Genomic DNA, 18,264 nt, shown 5'->3' with positions numbered 1-18,264 from the left:
GCTTTCGGTAGTGAGAGTTTGAAACATTAGTCGTCGTCTGACTTTCGTATGAGTCAACATACCATCCTGCAAGCATATAGTGATAGGGCGTTCCGATGGGGTCAAAGTCACCCATTTCGCGCATCGCGCCGGATGAACACCCCCAGAGCATAGCAGTAGAGCACTTGGAAAGGTGTCTTATCTTCTGTGATCGAATGAACTGCTCTCCCCCTCCATGCCCGAAGTATCTGAAAGACAACCGTGAGGGGCGTACCCAAGCGGGCAGGAAAAAATAGTTACATGAACAAATCGCTTCCTGAGAGGGATCTTGCCATCTCTTCTTCAGTTGGTACCCTACCGATAGTACCGCTCCACCCAACTTCTTTCGTCATGCGTTTGAGCCAAGGGCCAAATTGCTTCTCAGTATGTTTCAAGTCGCCTTTGGGGTTCAGCACGTATCGAACTCGTTTTGGATCTATAGTAATGCGGTCCAGTTGCTGGGTGCCCGGTTTCGAGTCCGGAGAGGCGAAGGGTAAACCCTGACGATGCCTGGCAAGCTGAATCCGATCAACCAAGAATGAGATTGAAGGAATACGGCTGACGGATCGTCCGCGCAAGACAGGAATAGATTCCCATGGAATTCGCTGGGCGCTTTTATCGAGGACCAAGAACATATGATGGTCTTCTATTTGGGTTGGACGAGGAACTGTTTTAAGCGCGTGTTCTTCCAACGCATTTCGAAGATCCACAACAAGCTTCACGGGTGGGACGAAGGGTAAGCATTAGCCGAATATCGCCCATCGTACTCACAGTATCAATATCTACGTCGGACAACGCAATAGATATTCCATGCAATTGATAAAGATCAAGAATAAAATATGCTAGATCCTCCAGCTCTTCGTCCCTACATTTGGGAGAGATCGACGAGAAACAATCGAGAAGACTCTTGTCAAGTTTAGGGCGAGCACTCGTCTTATCACCGCCAATTCCATTTCTCTTAAAGGCCTTATCCAAACGACCCCGCAGCAAAGAGAGTGTATCTGCACTATGGACGTTTGGCACTGCTAATGCAGTCTGGTTTCTTGCGATGAGAGGGGTCCGAAGAATACTATTAAATTACTTGCCTTGAAAATTCCCAACCAACAAAACTCGATATTCTCCAATAATTCTCGCATTCGTTGATCCAAAGCAGTTCTCTCTGACCACCAATCGGCAATGGCTTGTTTATTGCCCTCGATGTTGACACCTTCATGGGTGATACGGTCACTTGTCTCAATGATGGAGGTGAGCTCTTCCACAGCATCATCGTAGCTAAATTGTTCTTCGTCGTCCCCTTCTCGCCCTCGCCGATCCAAAGGCAAACAGAATATGACGGGCTGGTGATCCGGTCGCTGCCTGGACACAATAAGCGCTGTTTTATCGTCCGTAACATTGATAGTGACAACTGTCCAATGCTTGGGCAGAAGATTGATCTGCTGAGACATGGAAGCATCGAATGAGAGGCTGCTATACTTTGCCTTTATAAAATCCCAGTATTGCCTCATGACCTCGTCGTCGCTCTCGAGATCCTCTCTTTCCGAAGATTCGTCTGCTGCAAACAATCCGCGGGGTTGCTTAGTGGGTTTATCGCAAGGCATGCCATCCTCGTTAATCGCGGGCCATACTATGTCATCCCCACCAAGTTTTGTCTTGTCCTTGTTCGCAATGGCATCAAGCATTTCTCGTCGCAGTGTGGTTGCGTTACTGTAATCTGGAACGCAGTGTTAATAAAAGCAAACCCCTCCGGCGCAAGGGCAGAACATGCCTAACAATGCAGCAGTAAGAACAGCACCCTCGACACCCTGTTTACCCAAAGAAGACTGGAACGCCATGATTCGAGCCAAGTTGGTCGCAGATTCCCGAATACGAGTCACATCTCCTTGTGCTACGCTCAGCTGGAGCGTTTTCCAGAAGTTTTGTTCGGCTGTTCCCAAAGTGCCGAGGGCATCACGGGTAGGGTTCGGTTGATTCGATACTGCGTCCTTGCTCGTCATCCCCATCGGTACGGCGATTGCTTTACATATAGTTCAGCGGTATCCGGGATCGCTGATAATCTATGACTTACCAGACTCAGTCAAAGAACTCAGGAACAGATCAGATCTAAACTGGCTGTACACTTCATGCAATGCGATTCGACCAAGGAGTGACGCTTGCTCAGACTAGGGGGCGGGGGGAATTAGTTAGTGACCAGAAAGTTCGACAAAATCCATTCACCTTGCTCTTAAGCGTTTGTGGTAGCTTCTCGAGATCTTCCAACGCTTTTTGCTCTTCCGGCTGGACCTCACCAATTCGGCTCAGCCAGACTAAATAGACTTTGATCAGTAATTACTCTATACCGTGAGTGAAAATAGGTGCATACTTTGTTCTCGCATTATCACGCCTTGAATATCAGGTACCAAGATATCTGCAGTGGGCTTGGATACGGATCTTTTTTCCTAAGCCAAGGTCCTGACACAAAAAGGGCTGAATACTTACTTATGCCTTTGAAGCTTATTCAAGTTTTCATCCAATTGTTGCAAAACATTCTGTGCTTGAGTGTACATGACGTACGCGTCCTCTCCACTGGCAGCCTCCTTCTGCCTATGATGTCCCAATAGATAGTTTAAGTAGGAAGTGTCAGTACTGATGGGCTATTCGAATAAGGTATTAGAGCTGTTGTCGGTAGGAATCGAGCGCATGTGCTCACATCTGCAACAATCTCCTCCGCCTTCGCAAGTGTCTCGAGTGCCTCATCCAAAAGCCCTCGTGCCATCTTGAGTTCCGCCTGCTTCAAAAGCGAGCGCCCAACTCCAAGAGGCGCGTGGAGTGACTCGGACAATGATTCGGCCTGCCCAAGGAAGTATTCTGCTTCCCGCACTGACCCTCGTAACGAATACGCTTCTCCAAGATCGAATATTGTTCTCAAAAGACCCTAAGAATATATAAGGTAATGTTTTATTTGTGACGAGTCGAAATTTACCTGAGCAATTTGCCACTGTACACCATCCATTATCGCGCCGCGTGAGACGGTCTTCTTGGCCTGTGACGCTTCGTCCAGAGTAGGCGCTTTGGCCAGAGTACTCTGCACTTCAAACGGATTGGCAGGCTCGGCAGGAGCACTGGGTTGAATTTTTTCAGTTAGCCGGAGTAAGATATCGATCGCACGGTTCCAGAGTCTAAGCGATTGCATTAGCGCAAATAGCATGGTGGTTGTGTCGTCCTAAAAGCCGGGCTGAGCGATGTACTATCGTTGCGATATGATTAGAAGCTCACCCTTGATGCTTGAATGGACGCATATACCCTGCAGGCTGTAGCGCTCTGTTGCAGTGCTCGCAGCCTAGCCTCTGTTTTGACCATGTACGCAGCACCCTTCTCAACAGGTTCAATTTGCTCTGAGAGTTCAAGTGCGGATATATATAGTTTCGCGCTTCAAATTGAATATAAGCACTTTGGGTTGACGAAAATAAATGATCCATGGCTAACCTTTCATTTGTTTTTCTCAACCTCGCCAAAACATCCGCATAAAGCAATCGTAACATAACGAGGGTTGGAATTCCGATTCTAACACCATTCGTTTCGGCCAGTTCGCTCGAACGGGAAAGTACATTCATGGCCGTTTCCAACTGTCCGAGTTGAATATATTGCGCCGATAAATCGATCGATGTCCTGACATGAACTGTCGGAGTGGACCAGGCAAAGTGGAAGAGCAAACAGTTAGACTAAAACCCGATAAGTAGCCCGGCAATGCATACATACCTTCGACCATCTTGTCCACATCTGTCTCCTCACAAATCCAAATAATAATATGCAAAAATTGTAGCTTCAAAACGGTATGATTCAAAAGTCCAAGAATCTGTGCGATCATGTCTAACCATCCCGAAAGCCACTTAGCAAATCTCGATAGTCAATTGGTAAGACGCTTACCCATAGACTGGATCAATCCTCCCCGGTCGTCTAGCACAAGAGGGGCCGAGAGACTCTTATCCTTGGAAGGAGCTGCTTCCTTTTCCTTTTCTTTCTCTTTGCCTTGAACCCATCGTCAAATTTTTTTAAATCAGCGTGATACCTGGATGCCTTACCTCCACGCCTGGAAATAGACCTAGTCCTCCCAACAGGCCGCTTGCCAGCAGTTTTTGCCGAAACAGGCTCAACGACAGGGTAATCATGGCTAGCAATTTTTCGCTTCCGGCGATTGCTTGGGCTACCACTTCAGCTGTCGGCGCATTTGACTTGTGTAGCAATAGAGCGTTCCATATGTGTGTTTGAGCAATGTATTCAGGGATGTAAGGCTTGAAGCGAGAATCTTGCTTGAGGTTCTATAGGACGAATTAGTCCTGTGATCACGCAAGCTCGGGGTCACGCACATCTGAGGATAGGAGCTCGAGTATTTCACCGGATGAGACCTTGACAGAAGATCCACTGGTATGGTACTCATGCTTGAGCAACGAGATCAACAACCTGTTACCGGTCAGCCTTTTGTCCATGCTCTCTTCGTTATACTTACTTTGCACGTTTCACAGGGTGCCGATCCGCCCACATCTTCCCCAACTCTCCAGCCGCCAATTTCATAGCTTTCTGAGCAACAGGTTTGTGCATCATATCCTCCAAAACCTTGACCACGCGCTCCATCATAAGACACACGAGCTTTTCTTCTACATCCAAGTTTGCAAACAGCCGAGAAAGCAATACGCTCTCGGGGTCGAACAGTTCCGAGACCGAGATTCCGACCAACTGAGAGATGAAATGGCTCGTCTTGTCGTCCAGTTTTGCCACTTCGGGAGGAAGAAGAGCGACGTGCCACACGAGTGCTTTACTGTACCCTCGACGGCGCCTCGGCGATCTGTTGCCTTGAGCCTGCAGATGGCTAAGAGTTCCCATCTACGGGGCATATGTTCTCGGAGCGCTATAATTTCCTTGTCCTTGCTTCCTCCAGATACATCAGCAAGCGCCAAAGCTCGTTCGCCAACTAGACAGCTCTGTTCGATGAACGCGATCGCCTGTGTTGCCCGAGAAGCGTTGTAGAGCGCGCCGGCGAGCGTGTAGCCCGTATTGGAGATCGCACGGAGCAAAGTCGGGTGGGTGCTTCGTTGGTCTTCTCGGTCAGATGCATCGGTCCGTTCGGCGAATGCCTCGGCGAGTTTGAGAGCCTTCCCGATCCCTCTGTTGGCCTTTTCGTATGTCTCGTAATTACTCGCATCGATTTCGTTCCTCGAAAGCGTGAGTAGAGCGTCGATGGCGCTGACCGTTATTTCTGCGGGAAAACCTGGAATCTAACGCGCACCTATCAAGTCCAATTCTAATATCATTTAGCAAGATTGTTACGACTCACCACTGCACAGCCAACAATAGCCTTGACAACCTTCCTCGTAGCTTCCTTGTCCTTTGACCAGCACTTTGCGCACGCCTTTCTCAAATCCGAGACACGTTGGGGTAGAGACGAGTCAGCAGAAGTGCTTCGACACAGAGTAAGCAGGGCGTCAGCGGCGGTGTGCATATCCTCAGGAGTAGCGGAGAGCGATGCTCGATCCAAAGAGGCGAGCAACGCAGCTGGTGTGCTATTCTCAGACCGAATGCTGGACGTAGCGGGTTTAATGTCGGCGTGAGCGATTTCTGTAACAGTTCTGGATATTTTTGTTGGCGTTTTGGGTCTATCGTCGGTCCCTTGAACTAGCCCATTAATCTTTCCAATTAATTCTACATCCTTGGTCTGTATCCCAGCTAAATTAGCCTTTTTTTCTTTCCCCTCGCATCGAAGAAACCGACGAACCTTCTTGGCAAATCTAATCCACCATTCGCACAATGCTTCAAACCTCGGACCTCGGATAGACACAACAGACACGAGGTCCGTGAAGAACGAAGAGAGGGTCTGGGTTATTTGAGATTCAGACGGGGGAGTCGGAGAGGCTAAGGTGCATAAATGAAGTCGGACTTTGTCAATAACCATCATAGACGAGACACACACCAGAAATGCCCTTTACATAAATCGCACCCCACTTGAGAGCCTGCTCCCAAAACAAATCCGTGTCCTTCTCCAAACTTGGGCTACGTGCCAAAATCAACAAGGCTTGTTTCCGAACGAGCAGGACGAGTTCCTCTGGACTGGTGCCTGATTTTGTAGCGGGGACCGACTTTGAAGAACCGGATGTCTTTCTGCTCACGCTCGGTGCTCTAGCACTCTTTGTAGTCGCAGTCGTGGCGGTGGTCGTCGAGGAGCCGGCAGGGGAGGAGAAAGTGCCCCAGACCCAGCCAGTGCTTGAAATGTTCCCACAAAGATTGCGCTTAGTTGTTCAGTTGGAAGGACACCTGGTGGCGGGGGAAAGCGTGTAAGGGTGAATTGAGGGGAGATGAGAAGAGTGTATAGTTCCTTCACGAACCATTATTAGCATTTACCAAAGAACACAGAAAAACAAGACATACCTCGAGATGAGAGTGGTTTAGACCAGATAGAACAGCTTTAATAGAATGTGCTTGATAAGTGGCCAACGCAACTTGGAGGGATTGAGAAGGCGCTGGTAAAGACGAGAGGTCGGGGAGTCGGGGGAGGCGGAGGAGGCCAAGATGTCTGTGGCGTTGAGGACTTGGACTTTGCAGCTCGAGACTTGGGTCGCTCCTCTGCCTCTTCAGCACCGAGCAAGGACAATATCCCCGTCCGTATATTAGCAAGCAAATCCAATGCAAGAGTATACTTTCCTCCCCCAAAACGTCTCAGTGAAACATTGACGAAGACAATAAACAAAAACTGACCACTCGCAGTCCATTCAGCTTTGAAACCACACCCAACGCCGCTCTCTCGACATCCACCAATTTCTCAGCCTTTTCCTGCTCTTTGTACACGGCGCGTAAAGTCACAAGCGCTCCAGGAACGGGGACCATGACTTTATTGATCCTTTCTAGGGACCACTCAGTCTCCCCATCAGAACCAAGTTTCCATCCTGATTTGACCGCACTTGAGAGCGTTTGAGAGGCTTCGTTCACAATAACCATCGAGTTGCGTAATCTGTCCGCTGGTAACTCTTGCGGAACAGACTTGGCTGTCGATTCGACCTTGGAACTAGTCGACTTGGTCCGAAGTTTGAGATTAGATATTCCATCCGTAACTTCATCCACTTTTGCTACAGATTTTGCTGATTTGTGGGATCGCGTGGCGGGGGGCATCGCGGGTAGAGGGAGAGAGGAGAGATCGCGTGGATGTCACGTGACCGTGACGAGAGTATAATTTCGCTCCTTTGACCATAAGCGGGTGTGCTCAATTTACAGAGTCAGATGGGATCACAAAGAGGCGTGTAAATATACAGACTGGCGACGAGGCTTGCATACCAAGCTGCCTACCCCATTCGGGTTCAGCCCAGCGAATGAGATGTAGCCACCTCACTCGTTGGCAAATTTAGCCACTCGAACCAAGACTTGGCGACGAACCCGCAACAGTCTAATATCTCAACGTGGCACACTCTCGCCCGATCTTGCCATTTACAGCTGTTGCATATAAAACAGAAAACAATACTGTACAGCCAAAAAATAACCTAGGTCCGACGTACGGCAAAACGAAATAGCTCTCCGTCTCTATGCGCTTTTGATAAATTTAATGCGCCCTAGTCTCTCCTCCCCTTCCCCGCCGCCTAGTTTGACCAATCTAAGCATCCTCATCTGGCACCTCCTCGATTCTGGCACTAGGAAGTTTTGCAGGCAATGCGGTAGAGCTGGCCTCGATAATCGGAACCTGTATGCCATTCGACGCTGAAGCACCCTTGGCTTTCTTGCCCTCTTTAGCCTCCTTGCTCTTTTTGCTCTTCTTCTTCTTGGGGATATCCCATTCCCAGAGAGGAATAAACGACTCGACCTGCAATAACCATAAATCAATCACACCATTTACTCAACAAACAAGCCAACTCACAAATCCGACATCCGCAAATAATTGCGGGAACACCCAGATACCAGGGCTAGCCACCACCACGGTAATAACGTAAAAGATCAACCTCAAAATCGCAATCACAAAGAACAATCCAATCAAGCCGAGTACGGCAATCGAGAGGTACCAGACACCCAAGCGCATTGAGCTGGGCCAGAGGGGGAACAGGACACCCGCAAAGATGATGGCGACCATGACAGCTCCTCCGACATATGTAGTGAGTTGGGATCCTTCGTAGAGCCATACATAGTACTCGTCTGGACTGAACATCTGCATCGGGTTGATTTGGATGACTTTGGGGGATTTGGACCCTCCGGTGGATTCGCCGCGGTCAACGCGGAGGAAATAAGTGAATGGGATGATCGAATGGAGTAGTTGGACCGCCCCTTGTTCGTCGGCTACCTTGGGCGCATTCTTCAGTTTGCCATAGGCTGGTGATAGGATGGCCTTGACTGCTGCTTTGCCTGCCAACACAATAAGCTCAGGGACAGGGGTGTGAGAGGCCACCCACCCTTGAAGTAATCATGTCTCTTTCCGTTCAACGCCCCTACGCGATTCTTGATCCCCGAACTACTGCTCCTCAAAAAGTTGACAACGTCCAGTAATTCTTTCGGAATATTTTTCTGGTTCTCCATTGTAGAGTATACGCGGAGGTAAATGTATACCAATGTGGAAAGAGGGAGGGGGAGAAAGTGCCAGCAAGGCAAACGAGTGGCTTGGTCAAGTTCAAGTACAAATCTCAAGATGTCACCAGCCGCCGCTACGTGTCCGCTTAGATGGTGTGAAATATGCACGTGATGTTTTAATCGTCGCCAGTCGTCATTTCAAACTCTATCCAGGGGCGTCTTCTGGCGATCACTACTTGCACGCAAAACTGCAATTGGCACGTTGGACACACGACCAAATATATTACACCGGTCAAAACATAAAATAAAAAGGACCCATCCCGGAGCCATCGAAACCTAGGGTATCTAATCATCATCGTGTGTCGATTTTTGTCTTTTCCTCGCAGCTGTGTATATGCGTAATCAGAAACGTACACAATAATGTCAGGGCTAAAAATAGCTTACATCTCTTGGTTGCTCGCTTCTGTGCAACAGCGACGTTATGTTCCGTGCGCTTCGCGAGCTCGTTGTCCTGTTCGCCCTTGTTCTTGTGTTCTTGAAGGATCTAAAATTCTGTCATTAGTCATCTGCTCTGCCCCATTCAATAGGAAAAACCTACAGCCTCAAACTCGTTAAGTTCCGTGTCAGGTTTATTCGGGCTCTTGTTCTGCCTCGCCTACCACAAGTCATTTCGAATAAATCAACTATCTCCGACTAACACAGGTGGAACAGACCTTGGAAAGGATTTCATTAAACCTCATGAACACAGTCTCTTCGTGCAATTTATCCTGATAGAATGGTAATCCCTCGATGAGTTTCTTGACAGACCGCTCAGACTTGTAAGGAAGCATCGAGAGACAGAACGCAATATCCCGCCATTGCCGTTCTTCAGCTGCAGATCTGAAACGCTGGCATAATTTCTCGACAATAGTTTCTGCTTGTTTTTCCTGGTGTCCCGTGTGAGCGATAAGTAAGGACGCAGAAAAGAAAAGCAAAACCTTTTCAATAAACTTGAAGATGTATGACATGGTGCTTTGGAAAGCCTCTTCGGGGACAGAATGCTCTCCAACTGATAAATGACTAATGACTGAAGTCCACCCATGTTAATACCCAGACTAAAACGCGATGAAAGAAACATACCATCGGGGAGGTTATTGTAGATCGCATTATCCTTTGTTGAAAGCTCCTGGAAGAACAGCTTGGCAAGATCTGCAATGCGCTTATCTTCATCTTCCAAACATTTGGCCATCTCCCCGAGCTGCCCCTTGACCTTGATCATCCCGTTCAAAATCAAATGCGTCAACACCATCAGGGTATTTTTCTTGACCGTCAAGTCGGGATCAGACAATCCATCGTAAAGACGATCGCTGTTCTCGTCAATCATATTGTTGAAGCATATAGCCACATCGCCGAGTGCTATAATAATGTTGCTTCGGATGATTGGGTTTCGAGACGTTTGCATGAGTCTGAACAGAAGCATGAGGTTGTCTTCGCAGAATTTGGAGCTGACACACATGAGCTTGCTGAGTGCAAGCGTGGATGCCATACGCAGAATTTGATTCTTGTAATGCCATCATGGGTTAGGCCGGTGTCCGAAGTGGAAACATCGAGACATACCTTGTAGGACTTTGGAGTTCCACAAATCTCTTTTATAATTGGTCCATACAAGGCCAGGAGTGAATTTGGGCCCGTAAGCAACTCATGCTCGCGAATCTGCAAAATCGTATCGCCGATATCGTCCTCTGCGTTTCCGGCAACTTGTTCAATATCATCCGTCGTCGATGCTGCTGCCGCCTTGGATCCCTTGGTAGGTTTCTTTTCGGCTATTGAGGCTAAGGTCAATTGTGAGGTTTTTGGAGCGAGTGGAATGCTCACCCTTTGCAGCTTCATCCTTTCTTCTCTTCCACTCTCTCTCGACCAGTTCTAAATGAACAATGTGTTTCAACGCAACATGGCCGACAACAAACACAAGCTGGCTAAGGTGGAATGCGTTGCCCATGTCCCCAGTTTGAGCTGGTTGCTGCGAAGGTTCAGGGATGGCTGCGCTCTGGGTAGATTCTGGAGCTCGAGGGGTCATGTCCTCATCCCCATCTCCTTCAGCCATCTCAACGTCTTCGTCGTTATTTGCTGGCGGCGGCGCAGTTTTGGCAGGGGGTGCAAACACACGCCTGGTAAGCGTCTTAATCAACTCCGAGCAAAGCGTGTCCGGCTGCTCTCCAAGTTGATAGATTGTATTAATAGCTTGCTCGGCCATGCCAAACCTAAAAGGTTCTGGTCAAGTAAAGCAACACCTGAACAGATACACGCCTACCATTCCTTAGAACTACTCGGCTGTTCAATCGCATCTCTCAAACGAGTGAAGACAATATTTGTCATTGGCAGACGAGTCGACTTGTCCTCAAGTGACCCCTTAACCTTCTTATGACTCCCGCTAACGCGCTGTAACGCCACACATGTATATCGGGCGAGCACGAGGTCCTCCTATTCCACTAGATTAGCATACGTAACACGCATGCGTGCAAGAAACTCACCTTTCCCAGAGGACCCAGTCCAACATGCAAAAGCGTATCGATTCTCTCCGTTACGACTTTTGGCTTTGCTACAGCAATCATCCCTAGGACCACAATTGCACCTCGACGCTGTGCCTTAGGAATATCCTTATCGGTACCTATGTTAGGAGAACATCTCAGAATCGAGAAAATAGTAATCACATCACAACTTACTATACACTTGCCATAGCTTAGTAATGATGTCCGGATGAATCTGGTTGTCCTCCGCCATGGTTCGCATGAGCTCTTCCAAGGACGTCAGTTCGGCCACAGTGGAATTATATGTTAGTCTAGTGCAATGCGTTAGCCCCGGGTATTGAAATAGGTCATAGCTCTTACTCGATCATATTTTTTGCAACTCGGTTGATTTGGGACTTCGGGTCCAGTCCAGCGCGAGGGTCGAAATAGATATGTCTATAGCATTCAATCAAGCGCAACCGAACGCCTTTCACTTCCTTTTCTTCGTCGGAATTCCCTCCAGTATCTTTGCTCCATATGAGATGAATCATGTCCCTAATACCTTTCTAGAAAACGAGCGCATTAGACCGGGCAATAGAATTTAAAGAAACATGGCCTACAGAGGCAGCTTTTATCTCATAATCATGGCATACGCGGAAGAATTCGATTGCCTCTAGAGTTTCGGACCTATAGGTTGAAGTCAAGAGTTCCTCGATGTTCTCCATTGCTAACTCAACGTGCTGGATAAAATTCAGCGCATCGGCATAGTACTTTTTAGTGAGCCTCAATCGGGCGCCGTCGTTTCCCTGGAGTTGCTCTTCGGTCACGTTTGTGAGATCAAGTGCTGGTGCAGAGGGCTTCTCCGATTTGACCTTCTTGGCCTTCTTCTTCCTGCCTCCTTCATCTCCTTCATCTCCTTCCTCATCTTCACCTTCCTCCTCCTCCCCATCAACTTCCATCTCGTCTCCCTCTTGCTCCGCTTTGGTTTCTGTCGCCTCCGCCTCGGCTTCAATCCTCCCCTGCTCCACCTCACCGAGCGCCTGGAGGTCCTTGCACACCTTAGCGTATCCAGCTTCCCATTCCTCCTTGTTCAACGGGCCACCATGAATCAAAGCATACGGGTGTGTAAGGATGAGCTTGGTCAACAACATGACTGCATTTTTGCGAACAGTGCTTGCACGGTCCTTGAGTGCGCAGACGACGGCCACGGTCATTCGAAGTCTTTGGGTAGGGAATTTGTTTGGTAGTCTGCGAAACCATTAGACTTTAACCAATTCAAAATAAAACTGACTAACTCGCAGAGTCTTGTTAGAGTCGCCAAAAGTCGGGCACGAACGTATGTGCTAACGTCCAAAAAGCGAGCAATTAGGATGCTGAACAGCGAGTTGAGTCGTTTTTCCTTCCGCTCCTTCTCAAAAAGTTCATCCTCGGCCACTTCTTTGATGAGCAAACCAATTATTTCAACTAGAGCCATCCGCATTGTATAGGACTTGGATTGCCAAGTTAGACAACGATATTCAGTTGCTTGAACAAAGTGAACTGACCTCGCTATCAATGTGGTTTTGTATAAGCGGAAATTGCGTCAAAACTAGACGAGGTACTTCGGCAGTCAGTCGCAACAAGAATTTGCTGAACGACCTAGGGGTTTTGGTATCCTGTGCGTTGAAGGTCTTGTTTCCAAACTCCCTATGAAAGCACCGGTTAGTGCTTTCCGTAAAACCGAGCCATTGCATTCACCTCATGATCGCTTCGGTCAATTGGGGATAATCAAAGTCGCGCCCGAGGATACTCAGCACCTCAGCCATAGGTTCCGAAAGGTGTTCGTGCAATTGAACGGACTGCATTATTAATGTCTGTGCACCTAGTGACTTGTCAGTAACAAATCGAATGGGATAAAATACATGCGTCACCTACTCTGAGCGTGGTCATGGTGCTTGACTGCCATACATATAACCTTGTACACGTTCACACGAATTACCTCGTCCTTCATAAGTGTTTCGGACTCGGTGATCGTATACGCCGGTCGGGTAAGAGTGTCAATAAACGCGCGCCGCTCTGGAGTAGACACCCAGAGACGACCTGACTTGATTTTCAATATCTTTCCGACAACAGAAAGTGTTTGAGGCGCAGCCTCTGCCCACGACCAAGTCTCGGCCCGGGAAGACGCTGCTCTTTTCCCTCCGGCGGCCTTCCCTTTACCTCTCTGGGGAGCTGTTTATTAGAATGCAATCAAAGGTAGGAAGAAGACCCACCTTGGGCTTCGCTGCAGCCCCATTGTCCTCGTCCTTGAGCCCCTGCTTATCCGCCGTGACACAAAACCAATGTAACAGAAAAGCATACATCTCCAGAGTAGTCCGGTGGTGCGAAAATGACTCATGGTCATCAGCATCGATGTCGTTAGAAGCGGCGTTTGCCTCGGCCTGAAACCCAGAGAGCAAAGAGTCCAACATTTTGGATAAGTGTCCCCCTGAGAGGTGTTCTGGGTGCCTGGCAATAGTTATTAGATAAATTTAATCGGGCTAAAGACGCGCGTACTTGAGTAAACTCCTATACACATCAAAAACCTCCGGGTCTGAAAGAGTCTCATGATTATCTGCTACTGTCTCAACAGCTCCTGTGAGGTCGTAAGTAACAAAGGCATAACAAAGGCGTTTGGACAGCTCACCCTCCAGAATCCTAGTGATTGCTCTCTCGTCCATGTCACCAACCTCGTGCTCATTGGGAATTGAGTAGTTTTCTACATTTTGTAGCTTTTGAATTTCGTTCAACAACTGGAACTCGCCCATATTGTTCCTGCGCTGAGGGAGGGAAGCCAGTGTGGCGGGACAATGTTTGGGACCATTCAGGGTCCGTGTTGGATACGCGAAACCCGTGACTTACCCACGTTAGCGCCGGAATTGCCAAATCTTCGATGTCGGTCTGGACCGGTATCATCAATTCACAAGAGCCATCTTGTGCATTCATGGCGTCATATTAACCAGTGAATAACTAAGCTAAAGCTGCCGATATCTGGTTCTGTACATCTAGGAATAGTGTTGGTCGGGATCTGTTCTGATCGAGATATCTGTGAGCGTATGCGCATTCGACCCATTATTCAGATTACCACCAACCAGCCTATTTCGAGGATTCTCGGAAGTTTAAATCTCTCAAACTACGCTTTGGCTAGTGCCATCTTGATCTTAATGACAATAGAACATCGGATCGCTACCGACCGCGAGGGTACATCCACCTTCGACGTCGAAGTTGTTCCAGCTAAGCATGTGGCAATGCGTTCTCTGTCTACCATCCAGGTAAGCGGACAGTTCCACTTTGGTAGTTGAGTGGGCTTATTCTCCTTAATTTCTACTGGGCTGGGTACAATCTTGCAAGTATGGTATATGACCATGTGGAGCTCAACCTTCGGCGGACAAGAACTATGCCCATGCGCATGTGCACTTATGGCGCTATGCCATGGTAGATATCGATCACTGATGCCATAGATCAGATGAATATCCCACCAGATATATAATATCACAATGAGAGTATTTCTGCATGCAGTGGTTAGACAGTATAGCTACCATCCTTAAACCTTCGTAAACTCTTCACCTGGACTCTTGGTCCTCGTGTCAACGCTGCCATGATCTGCACTTTATTCCTTACTGCTGCATGTCTATATGCTACCTTGGCGGTGCATGCCGCTCCCGTTCTCAATGTTCCTATCAGTAAGCATGCTGGACCAGTCAAAGCTAATTCATACATTATGTAAGATACTTTTATCTAAATGAGCTACTGATGTGCTTATAGTCGTCTAGCAAACTCAAGGATGGCGTGTCCAAGGATTCCCATATTGCCAAGTTGCTTTCGAAAACATCTGACTCGAAAGTCAAATACAAGTATGAGCGGGCCTTTCACGGTTACGCTATTGAGCTCAAAGGCAAGGATCTTGACTTTGTGCGTCAATCCAACGATGTGGAATACATCCTTGAGGATGGGATCTTTACCATTCAATATGAGTGAGTAGAATTTATGATACGTAGAAGAATATCTAAAAGATTCATATAGGACTCCGGAGAGCTTGGGTGAATCCAGGCCAGCAAACGAGTCCATCGGTCAGTTGTCCAAACGTGCCAACGGAGCGGGCGTGGATGTGTACAGTATTGACACCGTAAGTGTATGCGGCCATTTCTCTTGCCAGCATTAATTTAGTCAGGTACTATAGGGAATTTATACTGCTCACAATAGTTTTGGTGGACGTGCCAGATGGGGTGCTACGTTTGGCGGGGTAGGTTCTTAACTGTGCGTGACTGGTACATTAGATTCAATCAAACTTTACTAGTACAGCAATGCCGATGGGAACGGCCACGGCACTCGTGAGTGATGATGTGTTACGCAATTATCTGGCCCTTAACTTATTGCTGAAAGATACTGCGGCTATCGCGGTTGGAGCTAATTATGGCATTGCTACCTCCGCCAATATCATCGCTGTCAAAGGTATGACACTCAATTTATCAGGAACGTACCCTTGGCTCATGTTTAAACCCACATCAGTCTTGTCCGACTCTGGCTCTGGTACAATCTCGGATGTCATTGCTGGGATCAACTACATTATCTCCTCAGCCCAATCTTCCGGTCGGCCGTCAATTGCCACTTTCTCGATTGGAGGGGGTGCCAATAATGCCGTCGACTCTGCTGTCAATAATCTGATTAGCAGTGGTGTCCACTGTACTGTCGCAGCGGGCGGTTCCAATGTTGATGCTGGTAATGAGAGCCCAGCTCGCGTGGCTGCAGCCAACACTGTTGGTGCCGTGGACTCAAGCAACCGAAGAGCATCGTTCTCAAGCTACGGTTCCGTTATAGATGTATGGGCGCCTGGTGTGAGCATCCTAAGCGCGTGGATCGGAAATCCAAGTGCTACTAATACGCTTAGCGGAACCTCAATGTCTACGTAAGAGTCTAAACACAAACAACTAGTATACTGAAGCTCACACGAAATATGATAGACCTTTCGTTGCTGGTATACTGGCTGCTGCGATTGGAGACTACGGAAACAAATCGCCCGCCCAGCTTTCATCAGATCTCAAGCTTCATGCTCGTGCTGTGGTCACAGGAGTTCCTTCTGGTACTACGAATTTACTCGCTACCAGGTGGTAGATTTTGTCAAATACATGTGTACCTAAATTTCTTCAAAAGGATACAGTAGTGTGTTGACGATGGAATATCCATAACGAGCGTGTTTTTCTTCGACAAGTTCCCTTGAAGCCCTACCAAAGTGACCGCGATATTGGGCCGCATATACAGCGCCTAAAAACTGCCCGCATGTATATGTATACTAATAGAAACTACTTATAAGTTATCAGGTGGCAATCGTACTACTATTAAAGTGTGTCCAATAAATAGGTTTATCTCACCGGATTAAGTATCATAGCCGACCAAGGATCTATGTTACAGTATCGGACAAAACCTCTCACGAGATTTTTGAAATTTACTAGTAGTGCCCATATCTCAGTCGTCCTTGTAGCTAGCAATATGTATATACTACTGAATGAGAGCCAGAGGTCGGAGCTATTTATCGAATGCTCAAACGTGTAAATTAAACGAGTTGTTGGGGAGATATGGGAGAAACAATGTCATGGTAGGGTGTGAGAGGTTTTGTCCCCAGCAGTTCTTAATCTAAAAACTCTACCAGTACTTCTCCCCTATGAGGAGCTGAAACAAGGTAGCTATATATTTACTTAAGAATGTATTTATACTATTTTACTACAGAGTATCAGCTTGAGAGCTGCTTTGCCCATGGCAGGATAGGAAGGGTTGTATTTGGGGACTGATTATAAGAGTATGCTCTGACAGATGACTGACCACACTTGGGTTGCTACTTAAGCTACTCTGTGCAGCTAGATGAAGTCTAGGATAACTGTATGATATAGCTTTTAGGACACAGGAACCCCAGTATAGAGTGCTAAAAGCTATATCATACAGTTATCCTAGACTTCATCTAGCTGCACAGAGTAGCTTAAGTAGCAACCCAAGTGTGGTCAGTCATCTGTCAGAGCATACTCTTATAATCAGTCCCCAAATACAACCCTTCCTATCCTGCCATGGGCAAAGCAGCTCTCAAGCTGATACTCTGTAGTAAAATAGTATAAATACATTCTTAAGTAAATATATAGCTACCTTGTTTCAGCTCCTCATAGGGGAGAAGTACTGGTAGAGTTTTTAGATTAAGAACTGCTGGGGACAAAACCTCTCACACCCTACCATGACATTGTTTCTCCCATATCTCCCCAACAACTTGTTTAATTTACACGTTTGAGCATTTGATAAATAGCTCCAACCTCTGGCTCTCATTCAGTAGTATATACATATTGCTAGCTACAAGGACAACTGAGATATGGGCACTACTAGTAAATTTCAAAAATCTTGTGAGAGGTTTTGTCCAATACTGTATTATGGGCGCTTTGGGCACCAGGAGATTATTTGGTCCTTAGACTGTGCAACATTTACATGTGCATAATTTGTGATGTCTGTGAGGAGTAAAATTTTGACAGTCTTAATTGTAATACTACTCCAAAAAATAAGTACTCATCTAATACAATAATCATTTCAGTGGTTGGTCATTCTTAAGCTGGGGGTCCCAGCTCAAATCACACGTATATTAAAACAGGCTGTAGTTAAGATGGGGTAATGAACTATAACAAAAAGATCCATTTCATTGTGCCTGCATTGTGGACATGGTTAACTTAGCCTATGTTATTTAAAGTTGTTATGATACTGGGTACTCTTCAAATTTGATTGGTACAAATTGTGCTGGCATCCACTTTTCACGCTGCAAAAGCCACTGCCACCTGAGTCAATCAAAACAAACCACTCAAACTAGTCGCTGATTGATAGTTAAGCCCAAGTTAAAATCAACCTCATCATCTTTGTTCACGCCAAAGTCTCCTTTCCAAGTTGTTACAACCTCCTTACATATACCATCAGAATCGGACGAATTTTCTATTAATTTTAGTATTTTTTACGGACTTGATATCTCATGTTTTTGATCACGTGATCTCGGCGCTTATTATGCCGAGATGCCGCGCCGAGATGCCGTGCCAAGGGCGCTTAGGAGAAATCCACGCTTCTGCGCAGTCCGCAGCATGCTTCTTATTTCACACCTGTACTTCTTTTCTCACGCGCACAGACCATGTAAATAGTGCACCCTCTTCTATATATACAGCAGGGAAATCGCTTGGAGATACCAAGTCAATTTTACCTTGTCTCTTACACATTA

The 18,264-nt window shown here is 47.2% G+C and overlaps 4 protein-coding genes across 4 annotated transcripts; 1 reads left to right on the top strand and 3 right to left on the bottom strand.

Annotated features, from left to right (window-relative positions):
* Positions 1-275: 275 nt before the first annotated feature.
* Positions 276-7,152, bottom strand: RhiXN_00146 (cysteine peptidase C50; the record flags this gene model as incomplete). Its single annotated transcript, XM_043319965.1, has 25 exons — positions 276-734; positions 790-1,040; positions 1,100-1,722; positions 1,789-2,032; positions 2,084-2,177; positions 2,233-2,321; positions 2,378-2,445; positions 2,494-2,648; positions 2,705-2,929; positions 2,978-3,217; positions 3,271-3,424; positions 3,481-3,673; positions 3,754-3,864; positions 3,922-4,023; positions 4,077-4,143; positions 4,203-4,313; positions 4,362-4,455; positions 4,502-4,769; positions 4,817-5,267; positions 5,327-5,704; positions 5,765-5,901; positions 5,960-6,096; positions 6,156-6,361; positions 6,415-6,609; positions 6,742-7,152. 25 exons carry the CDS (start codon positions 7,150-7,152, stop codon positions 276-278), a joined length of 5,463 nt encoding a protein of 1,820 aa, XP_043178977.1.
* Positions 7,153-7,627: 475 nt separating this feature from the next.
* On the bottom strand, positions 7,628-8,538 carry RhiXN_00145 (translocation protein Sec62; the record flags this gene model as incomplete). The annotated part of the gene is made up of 3 exons (XM_043319964.1): positions 7,628-7,834; positions 7,889-8,367; positions 8,415-8,538. 3 exons carry the CDS (start codon positions 8,536-8,538, stop codon positions 7,628-7,630), a joined length of 810 nt encoding a protein of 269 aa, XP_043178976.1.
* A 336-nt stretch (positions 8,539-8,874) lies between these two features.
* On the bottom strand, positions 8,875-13,801 carry RhiXN_00144 (condensin complex subunit 1; the record flags this gene model as incomplete). The annotated part of the gene is made up of 21 exons (XM_043319963.1): positions 8,875-8,915; positions 8,974-9,073; positions 9,128-9,184; positions 9,243-9,455; positions 9,507-9,595; positions 9,649-9,974; positions 10,023-10,069; positions 10,126-10,331; positions 10,384-10,769; positions 10,820-10,989; positions 11,040-11,176; positions 11,232-11,347; positions 11,397-11,581; positions 11,636-12,263; positions 12,311-12,504; positions 12,560-12,701; positions 12,753-12,876; positions 12,930-13,218; positions 13,268-13,502; positions 13,551-13,629; positions 13,681-13,801. 21 exons carry the CDS (start codon positions 13,799-13,801, stop codon positions 8,875-8,877), a joined length of 3,885 nt encoding a protein of 1,294 aa, XP_043178975.1.
* Positions 13,802-14,089: 288 nt separating this feature from the next.
* RhiXN_00143 (cuticle-degrading protease) lies at positions 14,090-16,145 on the top strand (the record flags this gene model as incomplete). Its single annotated transcript, XM_043319962.1, has 9 exons — positions 14,090-14,305; positions 14,569-14,756; positions 14,807-15,007; positions 15,057-15,159; positions 15,214-15,276; positions 15,331-15,364; positions 15,417-15,485; positions 15,543-15,939; positions 15,995-16,145. The coding sequence occupies 9 exons, from the start codon at positions 14,090-14,092 to the stop codon at positions 16,143-16,145; spliced, it is 1,422 nt and encodes a 473-aa protein (XP_043178974.1).
* Between the last annotated feature and the right edge of the window lie 2,119 nt (positions 16,146-18,264).

This window comes from Rhizoctonia solani, chromosome 4 (genome assembly GCF_016906535.1).
Source record: "Rhizoctonia solani chromosome 4, complete sequence".
In the NCBI taxonomy this organism is placed as follows: Eukaryota; Fungi; Basidiomycota; class Agaricomycetes; order Cantharellales; family Ceratobasidiaceae; genus Rhizoctonia; species Rhizoctonia solani.
This window is presented reverse-complemented; position numbering and strand designations above follow the sequence as displayed.